Genomic DNA, 18,713 nt, shown 5'->3' with positions numbered 1-18,713 from the left:
GTGTTTTGTTTAATGGATATTTAATTCACTGTGTTTTTTAGTGGTCTGGTAATCTCCATGGTGCTCAGCATGTTGTTCCTGTTGCTGCTGAGATTCACTGCCAGTGTCATGGTGTGGGTCCTTATTGTAGCAGTCCTCAGCACCGGGGCATATGGTAAGCTAAACACTTCTTTACATTCTCTGTACTTTAAATGGGAATGAAAAGTCTAGTCATGATTAGATGATACATAACGAGTTAAGAAATATTTGTGCTATGTAGTGTAGCTTTTTGTTTGTTTGGCTCGTATAATTGTAAGGGTTGTGTCTTTGCAACAGGGATATGGCACTGCTACTGGGAGTATGATCGCTACAAGACACAAGCTGCTTCCATTACGGACGTTGGCTTCACTACTGACTTCAATGTTTATCTGCAAGTGCAAGAGACCTGGTTAGCTTTCTGTGAGTCTGACACATGTTTTTACTCACACATGATTCACTATCTGTGCACAGTTTTTTTACTATTCAAAGATGCTGCTCATTCAGCAAGCTGCTAAAGGAGGGCTATTCAACTAAATTGTTTAGGGGCCCACATTTCCAGAAAGCTAATAACTGGGGGCCAGACGTTTCCCTTCACTATCATTCTTATTTTGTATATTCCTGAGAACCACAGTCCTCTGCAGTGGACATTTTATTTTATTTTATATTGTCAGTGTTACTAAATTTGAAAAAAAAAAAAAAGCTGTTTATTGGAGTTTGAATTCTTTGGGCACCTCACAATTCGATTCCGATTCTTGGGGTGACGTTTTGATTCAAAATCGAGTCTTGTTTCAACACGATTCTCATAATATATTTTTTGCTATTTAAATTATAACAAATCATTTTCAAAACAGGTTACAAGTTACAAAAGCTCATCTTGGCTGCTGATGTACAACTTATGCGCGTGCGCACTGTTGACCAAAAGAACGTGTTTTTAAAATTATTTTTAAACTTGTATTTACAAAAATCACAATCTATTAAAAAAAACAGAGCAACTCCAACCAAATCCCAGCTTTACAATACTTAGGAAATACATTTACAAAGCAATAGACTAGACATACAAATACAATACTAAAAAAAGAAAAACTAAAAATTAATATAATCAACAGTATCATTAATAATAATATAAATATTAGTTTTAATCCAAAAATGTAATCTTAAAAAATAGAAAATAAAATTTCAGAATTTTTTTTTTTTAAACGTGAAGCTGGGTTAGGCTCCAGCACCCCCCGCGACCCGAGACAGACAAGCGGTAGATAATGGATGAATGGATGGATTTTTAGATGCCAATTCTCAAAAATTATGAATCGATTTAAAATCAGAATAAATACAATTTGATTTGATTTGGCTGTGAATTTATTTTTTGAAGCACCCCTACTGTCCATGCAACTATGGAGAGAAATGTGTATGTTATGCAACCCAAAAAAAAATGATGATACAGAGCAAATGAATTGTTGTATTTTAATATCCACATTAATACATACATAATACAATATTCAGACTAGGCAAGGCAAGGCAAGGCAACTTTATTTGTATAGCGCTTTTCATACACAAGGCAGACTCAAAGTGCTTCACAGACAACAAAGTGAAATGAAAGAAAATAAAAGCAAAATTACAATGCAGACAATAAAAAAAATAAAAAAAATAAAAATAAAAACAGTGCAGACGTTAAAAGTTAAAAGATTAAAAGATTTAGCTGAAAGCTAAGGTGAACATAAAAGTCTTCAGTCTAGTTTTAAAAGTAGTGAGAGTTGGGGAGAGTCTGACATCTTCAGGAAGTTTATTCCAGCTATGTGTTGCATAGTGACTGAATGATGATCTCCCTTGATTTGAGTTTACTCTTGGAACCGCTAACAGATTGGTCTCAGAAGATCTTAGTGATCTAGAGGGCGTATATAGTGGGAGCATATCAGTGATATACTTGGGCCCTAGACCATGTAGTGATTTATATGTGAGCAGGAGGATTTTGAAATCTATTCTCTGATGTACAGGGAGCCAATGTAAGGATTTAAGAATTGGTGTAATGTGCTCACATTTTTTGGTGTTTGTTAGAACTCTAGCAGCAGCGTTCTGAACAAGCTGTAGCTGCCTGACAGTTTTTTTGGGAAGACCTGCAAGGAGACCATTACAATAGTCTAGCCTACTGGTAATAAAGGCATGTACAAGTTTTTCTAAGTCTTGAGCTGACATGAGCCCTCTAAGTCTTTTTACATTTTTGAGGTGATAGTAGGCCGATTTTGTTACTGATTTGATGTGACTGTCGAAATGTAAATCAGAATCTAAAATAACCCCAAGATTTCTGGCTTTATTTGAGGTTTTCAGGGACAGTGATTGAAGGTGTTGGATGACTTTAAACCTTTCTTTTTTAGCACCAAAAACAATTATCTCAGTTTTATCTTCATTTAGTTGTAGGAAATTTTGGCACATCCAGTGTTTGACTTGCTCAATGCACTGGCACAGAAGATCTATGGGGCGATAGTCATTTGGTGATAGCGCTACATAGATTTGGGTGTCATCGGCATAGCAATGATGGTCAATGTTATTATTTTGCATGATTTGTCCTAGTGGGAGCATATAGATGTTAAATAAAGTCGGCCCCAAGATTGAACCTTGGGGGACTCCACACGTTACGTTGGTTGGTTCTGATACAAAGTCACCAATGGAAACAAAATAGTTCCTATCTTGTAGATATGACTTGAACCAGCTTAAAACTGTGCCTGAGATCCCCACCCAGTTTTCCAACCTGTCCAAAAGTATTGAGTGGTCGACAGTGTCAAATGCAGCACTGAGGTCCAAAAGCATTAATACTGAAGTTTTGCCAGAGTCTGTGTTTAGACGGATGTCATTTATAACTTTAAGAAGGGCCGTCTCTGTGCTATGAAGAGGTCGAAATCCTGACTGGAAGTTGTTGTGGCAGCCAGTAGAAGCCAAGAAGTGATTTAGTTGTTGGAGGACAACTTTCTCAATTATTTTACTTATGAATGGTAGATTTGAAATTGGTCTGTAGTTGTTGATAACAGAGGCATCTAGGCTCTGCTTTTTTAGAAGAGGTTTAATGACTGCAGTTTTGAAAGCCTTCGGGAAATTGCCCGATTTAATAGAATTATTAACTATTTGCAAGATGTCTGTTGATAGGCAGTCAAAAACATTCTTAAAGAAGTTGGTAGGTAAAACATCAAGGCAGCAGGTGGATGACTTTAGAGCTGTCACCGTTTCCACTAGAGTTTTAGAGTCTATGGCATTAAAGCTTGCCATCATTGCTGTGTTACTTTTGCCTAAATGGGGTGGTGATCCAACTTTTTTACTTGAGATATTGATGGTGCGTCTGATGCCTTCAATTTTATCAGTATAAAAGAATGCAAAGTCATTGCATTTCGGCGTGGAATGGAGTTCGGCTGGTATTTGTGTTGGGGGTTTAGTCAGTCTGTCAACGATTGTGAATAGGGTTTTGGCCTTATTTGTGTTGCTGTTTATGATATTGGAGAAGAATGTTTCTCTAGCACTTTTTAAGACTAAATTGTAGGCCTGGAGGCTCTCTTTATAGATGTCATGGTGAATATGAAGTTTTGTATTCCGCCAGATTCGTTCAGCCTTCCTGCACTCTCTTCTCTGGGCTGTTACAGCAGCAGATTTTCTCCAGGGTGCCTTTTGCTTGCCAGAAATCGTTTTAACTGTAACAGGTGCAATGATATCTATGATATTCACAATTTTGGAATTAAAGTTGCTTACAAGATCATCAGCATGACATGGGTTTAGAGGTGGTAGTGAGGAGATGGCGTTTTTAAAGAGGACATTAGCATGTTCATTTATGTACCGCTTTTTGACATTCTTTGATTCTGTTTGTGTGTCCGGAATTACAGAAATATTAAAGAAAACACAGAAATGATCAGACAATGAAGGATCAATCACAAGAACATCAGAAACATTGAGACCTTTTGTGATAATCAGGTCCAGGGTGTGTCCCTTATAATGTGTAGCCTCTTTCACATGTTGAGACAGTTCAAATGTGTCTAAAATAGTAAAAAGTTCTTTTGCGCCCTTGTCATTTAAATCGTCAATATGAAAATTAAAATCACCAGTTATAACCAGGCAGTCAAAGTCAGTGGAGATGCTAGACAATAGTTCAGTAAAATCATCAAAAAAATTTGCAGAATATTTAGGTGGCCTGTAGATAATTAACAAGAGAATTTTGGGAGAGCATTTCAACACAGCACACAGGTATTCAAATGATGTAAACTCACCGAGTGACATCTGTTTCCCCTGAAACATGTTTTTAAATATAGCAGCAACCCCTCCACCTCTTTTCCCCGATCTACATATATCAACGAAGTTATAGTTGGGGGGTGCTGTCTCGATCAGAATGCTTGCACTGTTATTTTGTTCCAGCCATGTTTCAGTTAAAAACTGAGACTAGACTGTAGATGAGTATTTTGCAAACCCTCTAAACACATAATATACACTATTCAATTTTTCTATTTATAATACATACTTATTAACATAGGCGCCGGTCTACATTTCTGCCAGTGGGTTCTCAGCGTGTGTGTGTATTAAAAAAAAAAAAAGACATTCAGCGAAGTTAATATCCCATATGATTTGTGGCTTTATTATTTTGTAAAGCGGACCAAACTCGCCACAAAATTAACTACAAGTTTGATTTTTCAAAAAATATTTTAAAGATTTAAAAATCCTTTTTTTTTGTTGCAAATCTTATATTTTTTTTGTATTCCATCATTTTTTGTTGGGTTGAATAAAAATACAAATATTTCCCTTGCAACAGGAGTGCGCTGCTCTTTTTCAAGACCTCCTTCAAAAAATCAAGTCAAAGATTCTATATAACAGCGCTCGAGTGTTTTTAGTCTCTTCTAAGTTTTTGGAACTGAGCTTGGGGTGTAGGGTGTCATTCTTGGGCCAGATTTGGCCCATGGTTTTCCAGTTGAAAAGAAATGTGCTAAAGCGCGAGATGTGTTTTTGTCTCAACCAATTTTACAAACCAGAACGTGCAGCTACTTATAAAGTCCTAACCCTTTATTATCATGTTTGTAATTCATGGACAATGAAAACTAGTTTTGATCCTCCTCAGTAATCATTCTTTGTGTGGTCGAGGCAATCCTTATCTTAATTCTCATCTTCCTGCGGTCCAGAATCCTCATCGCCATTGCGCTCATACAAGAGTCGAGCAAGTGAGTTGTATTTGTTTGAACTAAAATATAATTCAAGGATTGTTTAAATCAGTGTAATATGACTGGACAACTTTTAACTGTTGTCCGAACTTGAGTCTTCTGGAAGATGAGCTGACGTGTGTTTCACAGAGCAATTGGTGTCATGATGTACACGCTGCTGTACCCTCTGATCACATTTGTTCTCCTCCTGGTTTGTGTGGCTTACTGGGGTGCCACGGCCTTGTATCCTTTTATTCTGTCTGTCATCAGTACACATACCTATTATAATATGTAAGCCCTGTCTGTAGTAATACAGTCTACAGACCACAACATGTGTTCCTCCTGAACTAATTGCTAATTACAGATATTTGGCCACCTCAGGAGAACCCATCTACAAAGTGGTTGCCCTCAATTCCAGTATGAGTGACTGTCAGAGCATCAATGGCACAATGAAGTGTGATCCTCAGGTAAATGGGTGGAATAAAAGCCAAGTGTGGGTTAGAATCGTAATCCAAGTTATTTTTGTTAGTGTTTATCGTATTTTCGCAACTGTCTAATCGTAGCACAGCCATAATTTTGCTTTCACGGAGTGGTGACACTACAATGGAACCTCTGAGGTCAAACACTTATCTTTTTCTGAATGCCAGATGTTCTTTAATTTGATTAGATTTCCTAAACTATTTTTTACTATTAAGGGGTCATATTATGATTTTTTTTCTACATTTAAAACACTTCCTTGTGGTCTACATAACATGTAATGGTGGTTCCATCTTCAAGCCGCTTTCTGACCGTCTTTTCAGGATACGCCGTTCTGTGGGCGGTCTTGTTTACGTGTCTCCACTTCCACTGCGTCTTCTCCTCGTCAGCCATGTTGACGTTTTTAACGTGTCTACCGAGAGATATAAGTTTGAACTATACACAAATTTGTATTAGAAATGGCAACAGCGGAGGATGCATGTGCATGTACGAGCCAGTCTGCCCCACAACAAGAGGATAGAGAAAAAAGAGCAACTTATTGACTTAAATGTTGGACTACAATGGTGAACTCGCGCAAAGCCTTTCAGGTAAATCTCTACTATATATGGATATATCCGCTGAAAAAAAACATCACAAATTGGGCAAATTCCAAATGGCTTGTTTGGCGCAGGTATGAAAGAAGGTAAGATTGATTTTTAAATATCTCCACATTGCGTCTATGGCTTGATTTCAAATTTTAGGGACTTAATGCAGATCCCAATTACACAAAAACAGGTACCAATAGGTCCCCTTTAAAGGTGATTTACAGTATGTCACTGGCTTAAAAATATATTTGTTTAAACAAAAGGATATAAGAACAGTACCACAGGCACATGTTAGCACCTGTTATTGTGCGGGGTTTAAAAGAACAGGTTGAACTAAATGGCAGAATCTTGTTCGGGGACCTCTTGGCGTCAGATGGTTCTTTTTAGCATGACAATAAACCAAAACATCCGGCCAAAAAGAAGCATGGTGAGATCCCAGGGTGGCCTAGCCAGTTTCCAAACATGAATCCCATTAAAAATCTCTGAAATTTGAAATTACAAAGCAACAGCCTTCAGGATTTGGATAGAATAAGTATAAAAAAGTCAAACAAAATCCCTGTAATCTCAGGGCATTCAATCGATCGCAGCTGGACTGTTTGGTTTGTCTTAGACGATGTTTCACTTCTCATCTGAGTAGGCTTTGTCAGTTAATGTTCATAGACTTAGATTGGTCAGATCGAGTTTAGCGGCTGGTGTCAAAACCTCAAATATTTATACTCCAAACACCAGGAGGGTGCGCCTGGGCAAGGATGGTTTCGCCCTATCGTAGTGAGAAAAACAACTATTTTTAATGCAAACGAGCAATCTTAACTGTCAAAGCCAACGACAGTTGTTGAAGTGTAATTTCCCCTCGTTAGCATTGATGGTATTGTGTGGCAGAACGATCACTGTGGATTGACTACTACCAGTCCAAAAGAGTCGGAATCACCCACGTTAGCATTCCATTCAGTTGTGAACAAATGGTATTCTGGTCACTTTCATTGACTAGAATACCATTTGGAGTTAGAATATGTTGCTAACTCCTGTTATTTGTTGTAGGCAAAATTGCAGAGTCTTTTAGAAATGGCTGAAAGGATAGTGTTGTATGTGGGAGATAGGTGGTGTCTCAAACCACCTCCTCTGTTCAGGGATGATTTTTCAACCTTGACATAGATGGCTTCACTCCTTTCATACCATCCATCCTCCCTATCCAGAATCTGTACATTTTTGGTCTCTTAAGGAGCGTTGTTTCTCCCTGAGGTGCAGGTAGACAGCTGAGTCTTGGCCTGAAGAGTTTGCCCGTCTATGCTGTGCCATTCGTCGGCTTAGTGGTTGTTTTGTTTCCCCAATATATGAATCAGTGCATTCATCATTACACTGGATAGCATTCACTAGATTGTTTTTGTAGGTGTGGGGTGTCCGGTCTTTAGGATGCACTAGGCAACACCCTGACACATCAGGGTGTTGCCTGGTTTGAAGTGTACAGGGATGTTGTGTTGGTTAAAAAATATTTCTCAATATTTTTGTGTCTGTCACCTTTTTCCTCCTCATCCACTCTGTTCTTGTTATTTCTGGAATTGGATTCACATTTCACAAACCACCAGCTGGGGTAACCACAGGTTTTGAGGGCTTCCCTCAAATGCCTATGCTCTTTCTTTTTGGTCTGTGGGCTGGTAGGAACATTATCAGCTCTGTGTTGTAGGGTTCTGATAAAGCCCAGTTTCTGTTCCGTGGGTGGTGTGAATCAAAAAGTAGGTATTGATCAGCATGTGTGGGTTTTCGGTAAACCCGGACATGGAAGCCCCTATTTTTAATCAATGTGGACATCACAGTCCAAAAAAGGCAACTTATTGTCTTTGACATTCTCACGTGTGAACTTGATGTTAATGTGCTCGGTGAAGGCTTGTGGCCATGTGTCATCCACATATCTGTACCAATGACTTGATGCTGTTTCCTTAAAAGACCTCAGAGCTCTCTTTTACATGTCCTTCATGTAAAGGTTTGCTACTATTGGGGATACAGGTGGTCCCATGGCACAACCATGTTTTTGTCGGTAAAACATTCCTATGATTTGTAAGTATGTAGTGTTAAGGCAAAGTTCCAGCAAAAGGCAAATCTGTTCTGGGTTTAGTGTGGATCTATCCTGTAAAGTGGGATCACCTCTTAGACGTTGGCTCCCCGTCTCTATTGCATCCTGGGTTGGAATACAGGTGAAAAGGGGGGTGACGTTGAATGAAACTGTAGTTTCATTTTTGTCCAGTTTTAGATTTCTGATCTTCCCTTCAAAGTCAATTGAGTTTTGGACATGATGAGGAGTTTTGCCAACCAAAGGTGCTAAGATGTTGGCCACATACATAGTGGCCAACATCTGATGTATGCTATCCAGTGTATGCTATCCAGTATGTTGGCCACATACTAAGTAAAAGTGAGGTAACGTAATACTTATCTGGATAAGACCCAAAATCTTACCTGTTGTTCCTTATCCCATTTTGGACATTTTCTGAAAGTTTCCTGAAATCTGCCTATAGCTTTTTGAGTTATGTTGCTAACTAACAAACAGACAAATCAATGACAATTACATAAGTACCTGGCGGAGGTAATGATAAATGCTTTTTAATGAATTGTATGTCTTGTTTGCATCCAGTCAGTTTTACCTGCTCCTTTCAGACCTTCAACGCATCAGATTACCAATCTTGCCCCTCCGCTGCGTGCATTTTTGTCAAATACAACGATGAGGGCACGTTCCAGAGGACCCTCTTCAACCTTCAGATCTACAACGCAGTGGCCTTTCTCTGGTGTGTCAACTTTGTCATCGCTTTGGGCCAGTGCACGCTTGCTGGTGCCTTTGCCTCCTACTACTGGGCCCTCTCCAAACCAGACGACATCCCCATGTTCCCCTTGTCTGCTGCTTTTATGCGCACACTAAGGTATGTTGAGTTGCTTCCCGAGAATGTGCTCTTACACTAAACGCTTACTGGCTGCAGTTTGCATCGTAGCCACGAGTGGGCTCCTGTACTCTGTAATAATGAGAGTATGGCCAACTCAGTTTCAGGTGCTCTCGAGCCATGACTGCTACTAACTTTGAGCTGATGGTATGTGTTTGCGGCGCTTCTTTGTTACTTTTTCGCCGTCTAAAAATTTGTTGTGCACCATGGGTCTGGCTGCTCTAACCGCAAGAATTGTACAAAGCTTTTACATCGCTTTCGCACAACCCGGAAAGTAGACAAGTATGGGAAGTGAAAGTTCACCATCAACACTGGAGAGCCACCAACTGAAGCATTTTGTGCCAGGTAAAAGCACGACACAACTTTTGTGTTTTGTTCAGGAGAGAACACAGAAAATATAATACAAATGATAACATAATAAATAAATAACTTAAAGAGATTGTTTGACAAAAACAGATTATTGTTGAAAATAAATATTTAAAAAATGCAATTCGGTAACAGCAGAAGAGAAAGTGAAACACAAATACAAATAGGCGGACAAAGAATGAGTAAAAGAAACCCAATTTTGGGTGTAATCATTTTGAAATAAAAGGAACCGGAAATCTCATAAAAATTATACAACATAAAGTGGCAAGAAATACGTCAATAATGAATAAAGCAAAATGTGTTCTAGACCAAAAATCATATCATTTTCAAGATTGGTTACCATATCTGACTTATTGTGCAGAAATATGGAAAAATAAGTACACTTATTTACTTAGCATGTTACAAAAATAAATAACAGTTAAAATACTACATAATGAGTGATACATACAGTAATTACAAATACATTGGAGCAGCCACCACAGTTGACATACTTCAAACAAATGTTATAATTTATCCTTGATTGTTGGTCCAAAGCTATATATAGACATGCTATTTTGGGTAATTTCGTCAGAAAAACCAACGTCAAAGCGACAGCAATTGCATGCATCCTGGCACAGCCGCACACGTCCTTGGTAGCAGTCATGGCGCCTGTTGTTTAGTTGGCCATACTCTCTTTATACACCACTCTGGTAAATGTTTTGACAGAGCTTTTTCAAATTTGATCATTATGCTGAGAAAAAAAAATGGAGCTGATAATACATTTAACCAGTTTCCTTCCTTTTAATCCCAGGTACCATATTGGCTCACTGGCATTTGGTGCTTTGATCCTGACACTTGTGCAGGTAGCGAGGGTGATCCTGGAGTACATTGACCACAAAACCAGAAGTAAGGCGTCTCACCCTTTGAAATACTCTCAGGGCATCCAGTCAACCAGATTTGTACTGTTCAGTTTGTCTTAGAAGACATTTTCCCTGTCAGGCTTCGTGCTCATAGATATACAGTGGAACCTCGATGCACATACTTAATTTGTTCTTGAACAGGGTTAGTAAATCAAAAAGTTGCAGTGAAGCAAATTTCTCCATAAAAAAACGATGTAGTTATGAAAAATTTGTTTCAGCCTCGACAAAAGTCCCTATTTTAGTTAAAGTTTGTACACTTTGAACGCAATATAAAGTGTTACACAGTACTGTATATCAAACAAACATAACAAAGAGAGGATAAATCTACTATCTCTTTAATAACAAGCTAAAACAACGATGACAAGCTGAGCGGTGCTGTATGCTCTGCTCTGCCAACAAGGGCGCGCACACAGAAGTCCCTTTGGTGCCTTCACAAACGACCAGAAATCACAAACATTCCTAACAATAACATTAACAATTGGCAAAAGGAGCAGCTCGTGAGAGGAGAGAAGGGAGTGTTTGTGTGTGTGCTCATAAAAGAGTTAAACAACAAGTAGTGTTCTCCTCCGCTGTGTAGTAAGTCCACTTTGGCATCTTTTTCTAAAAAATCCATTCTCATCGCAATTCAAAACATTCTGTAGTACGAAGCCGGCTTCTTCAATCTCTTCAATATGAGCTAGCACAAAAGGGCAGCCAGCGGGACACAAAATGCATGAATGAAGCGTTTGTACACAGAGACATGGTTCGTACACAGAGGCAAATTTGCCGCGATCTAAAAGTTAGGAAACTGAAAAGTTTGCATAAAGAGGGGTTTGTAAACCAAGGTTCCACTTTATCATGGTCAGATCTAGTTTAGATGTTGGTGCCAAAGCCCAAACTGTTCATCGCCCAACACAAGGAGGGCGAGTACAGGCAAGGGTGGTTTCACCTATTGTAGTACTAAAAGCCGTAGTAAGAAGAACTAAAATATGAAGTGCTCTTCAGTCCTGATGTGAGTTATTTGTTTTATTTAGATTAAGCAGTAGTAAAAAAACAACTGTTGACATTCAAAGGAGCAAACCTTTTGTCAATGCCAACAACAGTCATTAAAATGCATTTTTAGAGTGCTTTGGAGGCAATCTAGGTAAATCCCATTTGCTAAAATGTTAGCCGTATCTTGCGAGCGTTTTTTTGATATTGAGAATGCACAAAAAATATGACATGTTCTTGTCCCACATAAACATTGTGAAAGATAAACAACACCTGCAGTTCCTTTTTAATGTGGACCTTAATATTTAATATTTGATTTTTAACATAATTTATGTGGCCTGCGAAAGGCTGGAAATAATAAAGCACTTTCTGGCTAAATGTACCGTATTTTTCGGAATATAAGCCACACTTAATAAATACTTAAATGCTTGTCACCTTGACTTACGATTTCCAAACAAGTTTCCATAAATTTGTTGGTAAAACATGCAACATTAGAAATAAGTTGCCCCTGCAAATTGTGTAATATGGCTAATCGTTTATATTCATATATATTCACTGTTACAGGCAGCCCTCTGAGGGTAGCCATAATTGTGATGTGGCCCTCAATAAAAATGAGTTTGATACTCCTGATATATACAGTTACAGTATATATATATATATGTATGTATATATATATATATATACAGTTACAGTGTATATATATATATATATATATATATATATATATATATATATATATACACACCGTAACTGTGTATATATATATATATATATATATATATATATATATATATATATATATATATATATATGTACTGTATATATATATATATATATATACATATGTGTATGTATATATACATATACATGTATACAGATATATACGTGTGTGTATATATATATGCATATATATATATATATATATATATATATATATATATATATATATGTGTAAATATATATATATATACATATTAATATACATTACTAATAAGCTTTTGTCTTGTTACAGTATACATTATGTATGCAGTACTAATATGCTTTTTTCTTCATGACTCCAGTGGCTCAGAACTGTGTCGCACGTTTTATCTTGTGCTGCATGAAGTGCTGCCTCTGGTGCCTGGAGAAGTTCATCAAGTTCCTCAACAGAAATGCATACATCATGGTAACATGTCACTTCCAGTAGTACAGTAGTAGTCGTCAGCACATAGGCAATATTTCTTGTTTGACTAGGGCTGCGTGATTATATGATGGTGTTCGTTGATCGCGATTAATTTGAGTTCTAACATGGCGATCAGCTGTCAGCATATATTACCTCGATCAAACATGGCGGAAACGTCTGTGACAAGAGACCTCTGTGGTCAACAGTAGGGAAGCAACGATGTTTTATATAATCCTGCACGGAACAATCCGCCTTTATTGACCGCGAAGTGAAGTGAGCTATATTTATATAGCGCTTTACATAGTGAAACCCATTATCTAAGTTACATTTAAACCAGTGTGGGTGGCACTGGGAGCAGGTGGGTAAAGTATCTTGCCCAAGGCAGTGACTCGGATGACGGAATCGGGGATCGCACCTGGAATCCTCAAGTTGCTGGCATGACCGCTCTATCAACCGAGCCATGCCGCCCCGTGATCCTGTGTGTTTGTTAATGTGTGTGTGTTTGTGTCGGTCTGTGCACAACCATCCAGTTCCACTGTCACGAATGTCAGGCTTGTGCCGACGTAATTAATGTTCAATCGCCTTGTGCATCTTCCCCATTCACAGCTGGAAGTGATGCCCAGAAGAACAAAATAAAGAAATATGACTCTACCATTGTAGGGCCGTGAGTGCCCCCTAGAGGGCCGCACAAAAATATCTTTCTCAGCTGTGGTCTGTAGCGGTAGTCAGTTGTAATACACTTTTCCACCATTTGTGGCAGTAATGACAATATTTAAGAAAAAATAAATCTGCAGCTAAAGCTCTAAGGAAGTTTCTTAAGTGCAAAAATGATGACTAATGTGATGAAACTGTATTTTCATTTGTACTTGATATCATTGACAGTTTACTGAAGAAACATATTATATTTTTTATTAATTGAGTTAAAATGGGCAGCACGGTGGAACAGGGGTTAGTGCATGTGCCTCACAAAACGAAGGTCCTCAGTAGTCCTGAGTTCAGTCCCGGGCTCGGGATCTTTCTGTGTGGAGTTTGCATGTTCTCCCCGTGACTGCGTGGGTTCCCTCTGGGTAATCCTCTTCCTCCCACCTCCAAAGACATGCACCTGGGGATAGGTTGATTGGCAACACTAAATTGGCCCTAGTGTGTGAATGTGAGTGTGAATGTTGTCTGTCTATCTGTGTTGGCCCTGTGATGAGATGGCGACTTGTCCAGGGTGTACCCCGCCTTCCGCCCGAATGCAGCTGAGATAGGCTCCAGCACCCCCTGCGGCCCCAAAAAAGGGACAAGCGGTAGAAAATGGATGGATGGATGACTAACACTAGCATAGAAGTTGAAACACAACATTAAAAAGAAGCAGCAACTTTACTTTCACTATCTGCTGCATCTCACCAATAATCTTGCCACGAATGCGGACTTGCAGTCACTCACAGAACGCCTAATGTATTTGTCCGGACTGGGAGAATCAACACACCAATTAATTTAATTAGAAAAGGCATTTTTAAATCTAATTATTTTTGTTGTTTATGTGTCTGCAAAGATTCAACTCCTCTGATATAACATGTACTAAAACACTCTGCAGACACTCTGTGTTCTTTTTGTTTGTTTGTGGATAGAAAACCATTTTCTTCCTGAAATAATCATTAAACTTGTTTTATGTGTTTGTACACATTATTCTACAGTACTTCAAATTCAATATTTTACTTTCATTCAATATGAGATACAGAATTTGAGTTTTAAAAACGACACAATCTGGGTCACCCTTTGCCAAAGCACTGGTGAGAAGCGCTCATGTATACACGTAATTAAAGAATACAAATAATAAATAGTAAATGTTAACTTGAAATAAAGCTCAGAGTATTCACTTCACGGCTAATACTTTGTTTACTGCAAGAGAAATAAATAAAATAACCTTGAGAGGAAAAAAAGTTTTTCTTTTTACTCCCACAAAATGTACCAAAAAAGAAGCAAAACCGTGGCCCTAAAAGGAAGTCGGACCGTAGCGTGGGTTACCCATATCGTTACCCGTCTAATAAACACAATTGTATATATGTACAAACTGACAGTTGTTAGCATACATTACCTCTATCAAACATGGTGGACATGTCTATTACAAGATACTGCAATATATATTATTATATATAAATACTGCAAAATAAAGATGTGATACTCGCTATAATCCTGCACGGGACAATCTGCTCTAATGAGAAAAAAATGGTGATATTGATCGAGATCGGATGATATAAAAAAAATGTTTTAAATTAATTTTATTTTAAATAAAAACATTTTTGCCATATCGCCCAGCCCTGTTTGACCATCTGTGCCGTTCCGCAGATCGCCATTTACGGGAAGAACTTCTGTACCTCGGCCAGGAATGCTTTCTCTCTGCTGATGAGGAACATCATAAGGGCTGTGGTCATTGACAAAGTGGCAGACATGCTGCTCTTCTTTGGGAAGCTCCTGGTGGTGGGCGGAATCGGTATGTAATATGTATCGCACCTTTTAATCGTCATCTTTTTCGGTGCATGTTTCTGACCATTTTTTCCCCCTCAGGTGTACTGTCCTTTTTTTTCTTCTCCGGCCGAATACCTTTACCAGGCAACACTTTCCAGACGGAGACCCTCAACTACTACTGGATGCCAATCATTGTATGTTTTAGTCAGTGTGTCCAACTATATCGCAGGTGTCAAACTCAAGGCCCGGGGGCCAGATGTGGCCCGCCACTTCATTTTATTTGGCTCTCGAATGCCTGGAAATAATATGTATCAATAAAGTACTGTAACTTTTCTTACTAAATATATTATTTAGTTCTATTTTGGGCGGAAAAATTTTTTTTTTACTCCATGTAATCGCAAATTATGTTAACTTAAATATTGTCTAATTACCTTATTTTTCGGAGTATAAGTCGCTCCGGAGTATAAGTCGCACCGGCCGAAAATGCTTAACAAAGAAGGAAATTACATATATAAGTCGCACTGGAGTATAAGTCGCATTTTTGGGGGAAATTTATTTGATAAAACCCAACACCAAGAATATACATTTGAAAGGCAATTTAAAATAAATAAAGAATAGTGAACAACAGGCTGAATAAGTGTATGTTATATGAGGAATAAATAACCAACTGAGAACGTGCCTGGTATGTTAACGTAACATATTATGGTAAGAGTCATTCAAATAACTACAACATATAGAACATGCTATACGTTTACCAAAAAATCTGTCACTCCTAATCGCTAAATCCCATGAAATCTTATACGTCTAGTCTCTTACGTGAATGAGCTAAATAATATTATTTGATATTTTACGGTGATGTGTTAATAATTTCACACATAAGTCGCTCCTGAGTATAAGTCGCACCCCCGGCCAAACTATGAAAAAAACTGCGATACGGTATGCAAAAATATATTATCAAACATTCAAACCATTTTTTAAATAGAAATAAATACTAATAATGATATCAAAGCAAGTTATCCATCAAATTGTGCAATGTAAAAGTAGCAATAGATTTCCTGATAAAATTGTGAAATTTACTGCGTTTTTCTCTAACTGAAAAAAACAGTACTTTTTTTTTTTTAACTGTAATAAACTGAGGTGCTGTTTTGGCATTTACAGTAATGCACAGAAAAATCTACAGTTGTTGATTTGCTGTAAAAAACAAAAACAAACTTTACTGTAAAATTGCAGTTTTTTTTATTTACAGTAAAAAAACAAATGTACATCTTACAGTAAAATTCTGGCAACTTAGCTGCCTTTTTTTTATCATAAAAAAGAGCAGTACTGTTTTTCTATTTACAGTAATATACACTACATTTTGAGGTGAAATTATTGCAACTTACCGTATTTTTTTTACATTTTAGTTTAAAAAAAAATCTACTAATAAAATGCATAAAACAAGGTGTAATAATAGTATTCACTGTTAGAAGCAGCCCTCAGTGAACCTCTGAGCTTTATGATCTTTATTGATGTTCTTCTCCAAAATGCAGACGGTGGTGTTTGGTAGCTACCTCATAGCTCACGGATTCTTCAGTGTGTACAACATGTGTGTGGACACACTCTTCCTCTGCTTCCGTGAGTACCAAATAATAAGTGTTTCATACAAAATAGGATGCAAAAAGATCAGTGCACATTACAAGCTGACTCTCCGCAGTGGAGGACCTGGAGCGCAATGATGGTTCTCTGCAAAAACCCTACTTCATGTCCAAAAACCTCATGAAGATCCTCAACAAATCCAACAAGACTCCCAAAAAGGGCAAGAAAAAGTGAAGTCGCCAACCCTCCTGTTTTTTTCTCACGTTTACCAAAACTATTTGCTGATTTTGCACTTTAGAATGATTGTTCAATGTTCAAAGATGAGTGAGTGGCGTTAGTGCAGACTGAGCCTTTTTGTAAGATGTCAAATTGAACTTCTCCTTGATTGAGTTGGTTCAAAAACTTTTCTGTTGACATCTTTTTGTGTGAAATAGTTTTTCTCTCTGCTGTGCACATGATCACCATTAATGTTTATCTATTGCAAATGTTTTATTTTATATCATGTTGCAAAAACATTGTTTTTGACCGTATTGAAATTGTTGATTTATAATAAAAGATTGTTTATGTCAAAAAGTCATTTCTGTTCTACATTTGTAGTATGATGGAGTCCACTTTAGTGTGCTGTAGCTTACATTGTGGTGTTGAACTGTTAGATTTTAAACCTAACCCTGACTCCATCCTGTATAATTGTATTGCTTTTTTTCTACTTTTACACTTCAGTATTTTTGACCATTTTGGGTGTTTTTAGTTCTACCTTTTTCCTATTATTCCTCTTTGGTACTTATCACGACGTTTTTTTTATACTAAGTACTTCTTTTTTTAAATGTTTTTCCTACTTTTATTCTTCAGTGCTTGTGACACTATTTGGAATTGCTTTTAAGTTTTCACTACTTATGACAATATGTTTTTGTTTTTCTTAATACCTATACACTCCAATATTTACTGTATGCTTTTTTAAAAAAAATGTTAATGTTTCTATTTTTGAAAAAAACAACTTCTTAGCACTTGTGACAAATGTTTTGTTTTTATTTCTACTTTTACTCTCCAGTACTTATGACAGAGGGGGGGTTCTACTTTATTCTTTAATCTTTAGTATTTTTGACAATATTTTAAAGGAATACATTTTACTGTTAGGTTCTTTTTGTTTTTATGTCTACTTTTACACTCCAGTACTTATGACATATTTTTGGGGTTTGTTTTTTCTTTTACATTAGTACTTATAAGGTTTTTGTCTACTTTATTCTTTAGTAGTTTTATTACTCCCCAGTACTTATGTCAAAATAATTAACTTTTTAATGTTTACTGAAAATATACATTTTAATTTCTACTTTTACTCTCAAGCATTTTTTTTTTACTATTCAGTATTTGACAAAATTTAAAATACTGTTAAGGTCTTGTAATTTTTTTTCTTTCTAATTGTACGCTCCAATACGTATGCAATATTTTGGGGGGATTTTACTCTACTTCAATACTTGTTATTGTTTATTTTTCTACTTAATTAGTATTTCAGTACATATGACATACTTTCGCCTTTCTATTTCTACTTTCCGATACTTGTTTTCTAATTTCCTTTTACGGTTCGTACGTGAATGTTTTTTTCTATTACTTTCCAGTACTTGTATCAAAATAAGTTAAAAAACTTTTTTCTATGTTAACTGTTCAGTAATGTTACTGTTATGTTCTTTAAAGTTTTTATTTTTTTCGACACTTACTCTCCAATGATCATTACAGATTTTTGTGGGTTTTCTTCTACTTCACTACTTGAGTTTTTTTTTTTGCTTTATATTTAATCTTTAGTATTTATGACAAAATACTTTTACTTCTACTCTACAATACTTTTATTAATGTCCTTTAACTGTTCAATACTTTAATGTTTTTTGTATTACTTTCCAGTATTTGTGTCAAAACAATTTAAAATGCTTTCTACTTTAACTGTGACATACTTTTTAATTGATACTTTTACAGAAAAAACTACATTTTAATTTATCTTTTACTATTCCGTATTTATGACAATATTAAAAAAAAGTTTATTTTCCTGTTGATTTCTCTTCATAAATTAATATATAACTGAAGATAACACCAATGTCAATATATACTGATAGAAAGCGCTTTGCAATTAAAAACCATTTAAC

General features: G+C 36.8%; 1 protein-coding gene across 1 annotated transcript in view; it reads left to right on the top strand.

Annotated features, from left to right (window-relative positions):
* Positions 1–17,553, top strand: part of slc44a4 (solute carrier family 44 member 4) — a 42,411-nt gene extending 24,858 nt beyond the window's left edge. Inside the window, exons 10-21 of the mRNA XM_062029988.1 lie at positions 42–154; positions 316–438; positions 5,096–5,195; positions 5,325–5,417; positions 5,539–5,641; positions 8,882–9,141; positions 10,316–10,410; positions 12,455–12,558; positions 14,887–15,031; positions 15,106–15,200; positions 16,536–16,620; positions 16,700–17,553. Of these exons, the coding sequence (XP_061885972.1) occupies positions 42–154; positions 316–438; positions 5,096–5,195; positions 5,325–5,417; positions 5,539–5,641; positions 8,882–9,141; positions 10,316–10,410; positions 12,455–12,558; positions 14,887–15,031; positions 15,106–15,200; positions 16,536–16,620; positions 16,700–16,815 (1,432 nt within the window). The 3' untranslated portion in view covers positions 16,816–17,553. The remainder of the gene's footprint in view (positions 1–41; positions 155–315; positions 439–5,095; positions 5,196–5,324; positions 5,418–5,538; positions 5,642–8,881; positions 9,142–10,315; positions 10,411–12,454; positions 12,559–14,886; positions 15,032–15,105; positions 15,201–16,535; positions 16,621–16,699) is intronic.
* Positions 17,554–18,713: the final 1,160 nt, after the last annotated feature.

The sequence above is a fragment of the Entelurus aequoreus genome, linkage group LG20 (genome assembly GCF_033978785.1).
Source record: "Entelurus aequoreus isolate RoL-2023_Sb linkage group LG20, RoL_Eaeq_v1.1, whole genome shotgun sequence".
NCBI classification, from domain to species: domain Eukaryota; kingdom Metazoa; phylum Chordata; class Actinopteri; order Syngnathiformes; family Syngnathidae; genus Entelurus; species Entelurus aequoreus.
This window is presented reverse-complemented; position numbering and strand designations above follow the sequence as displayed.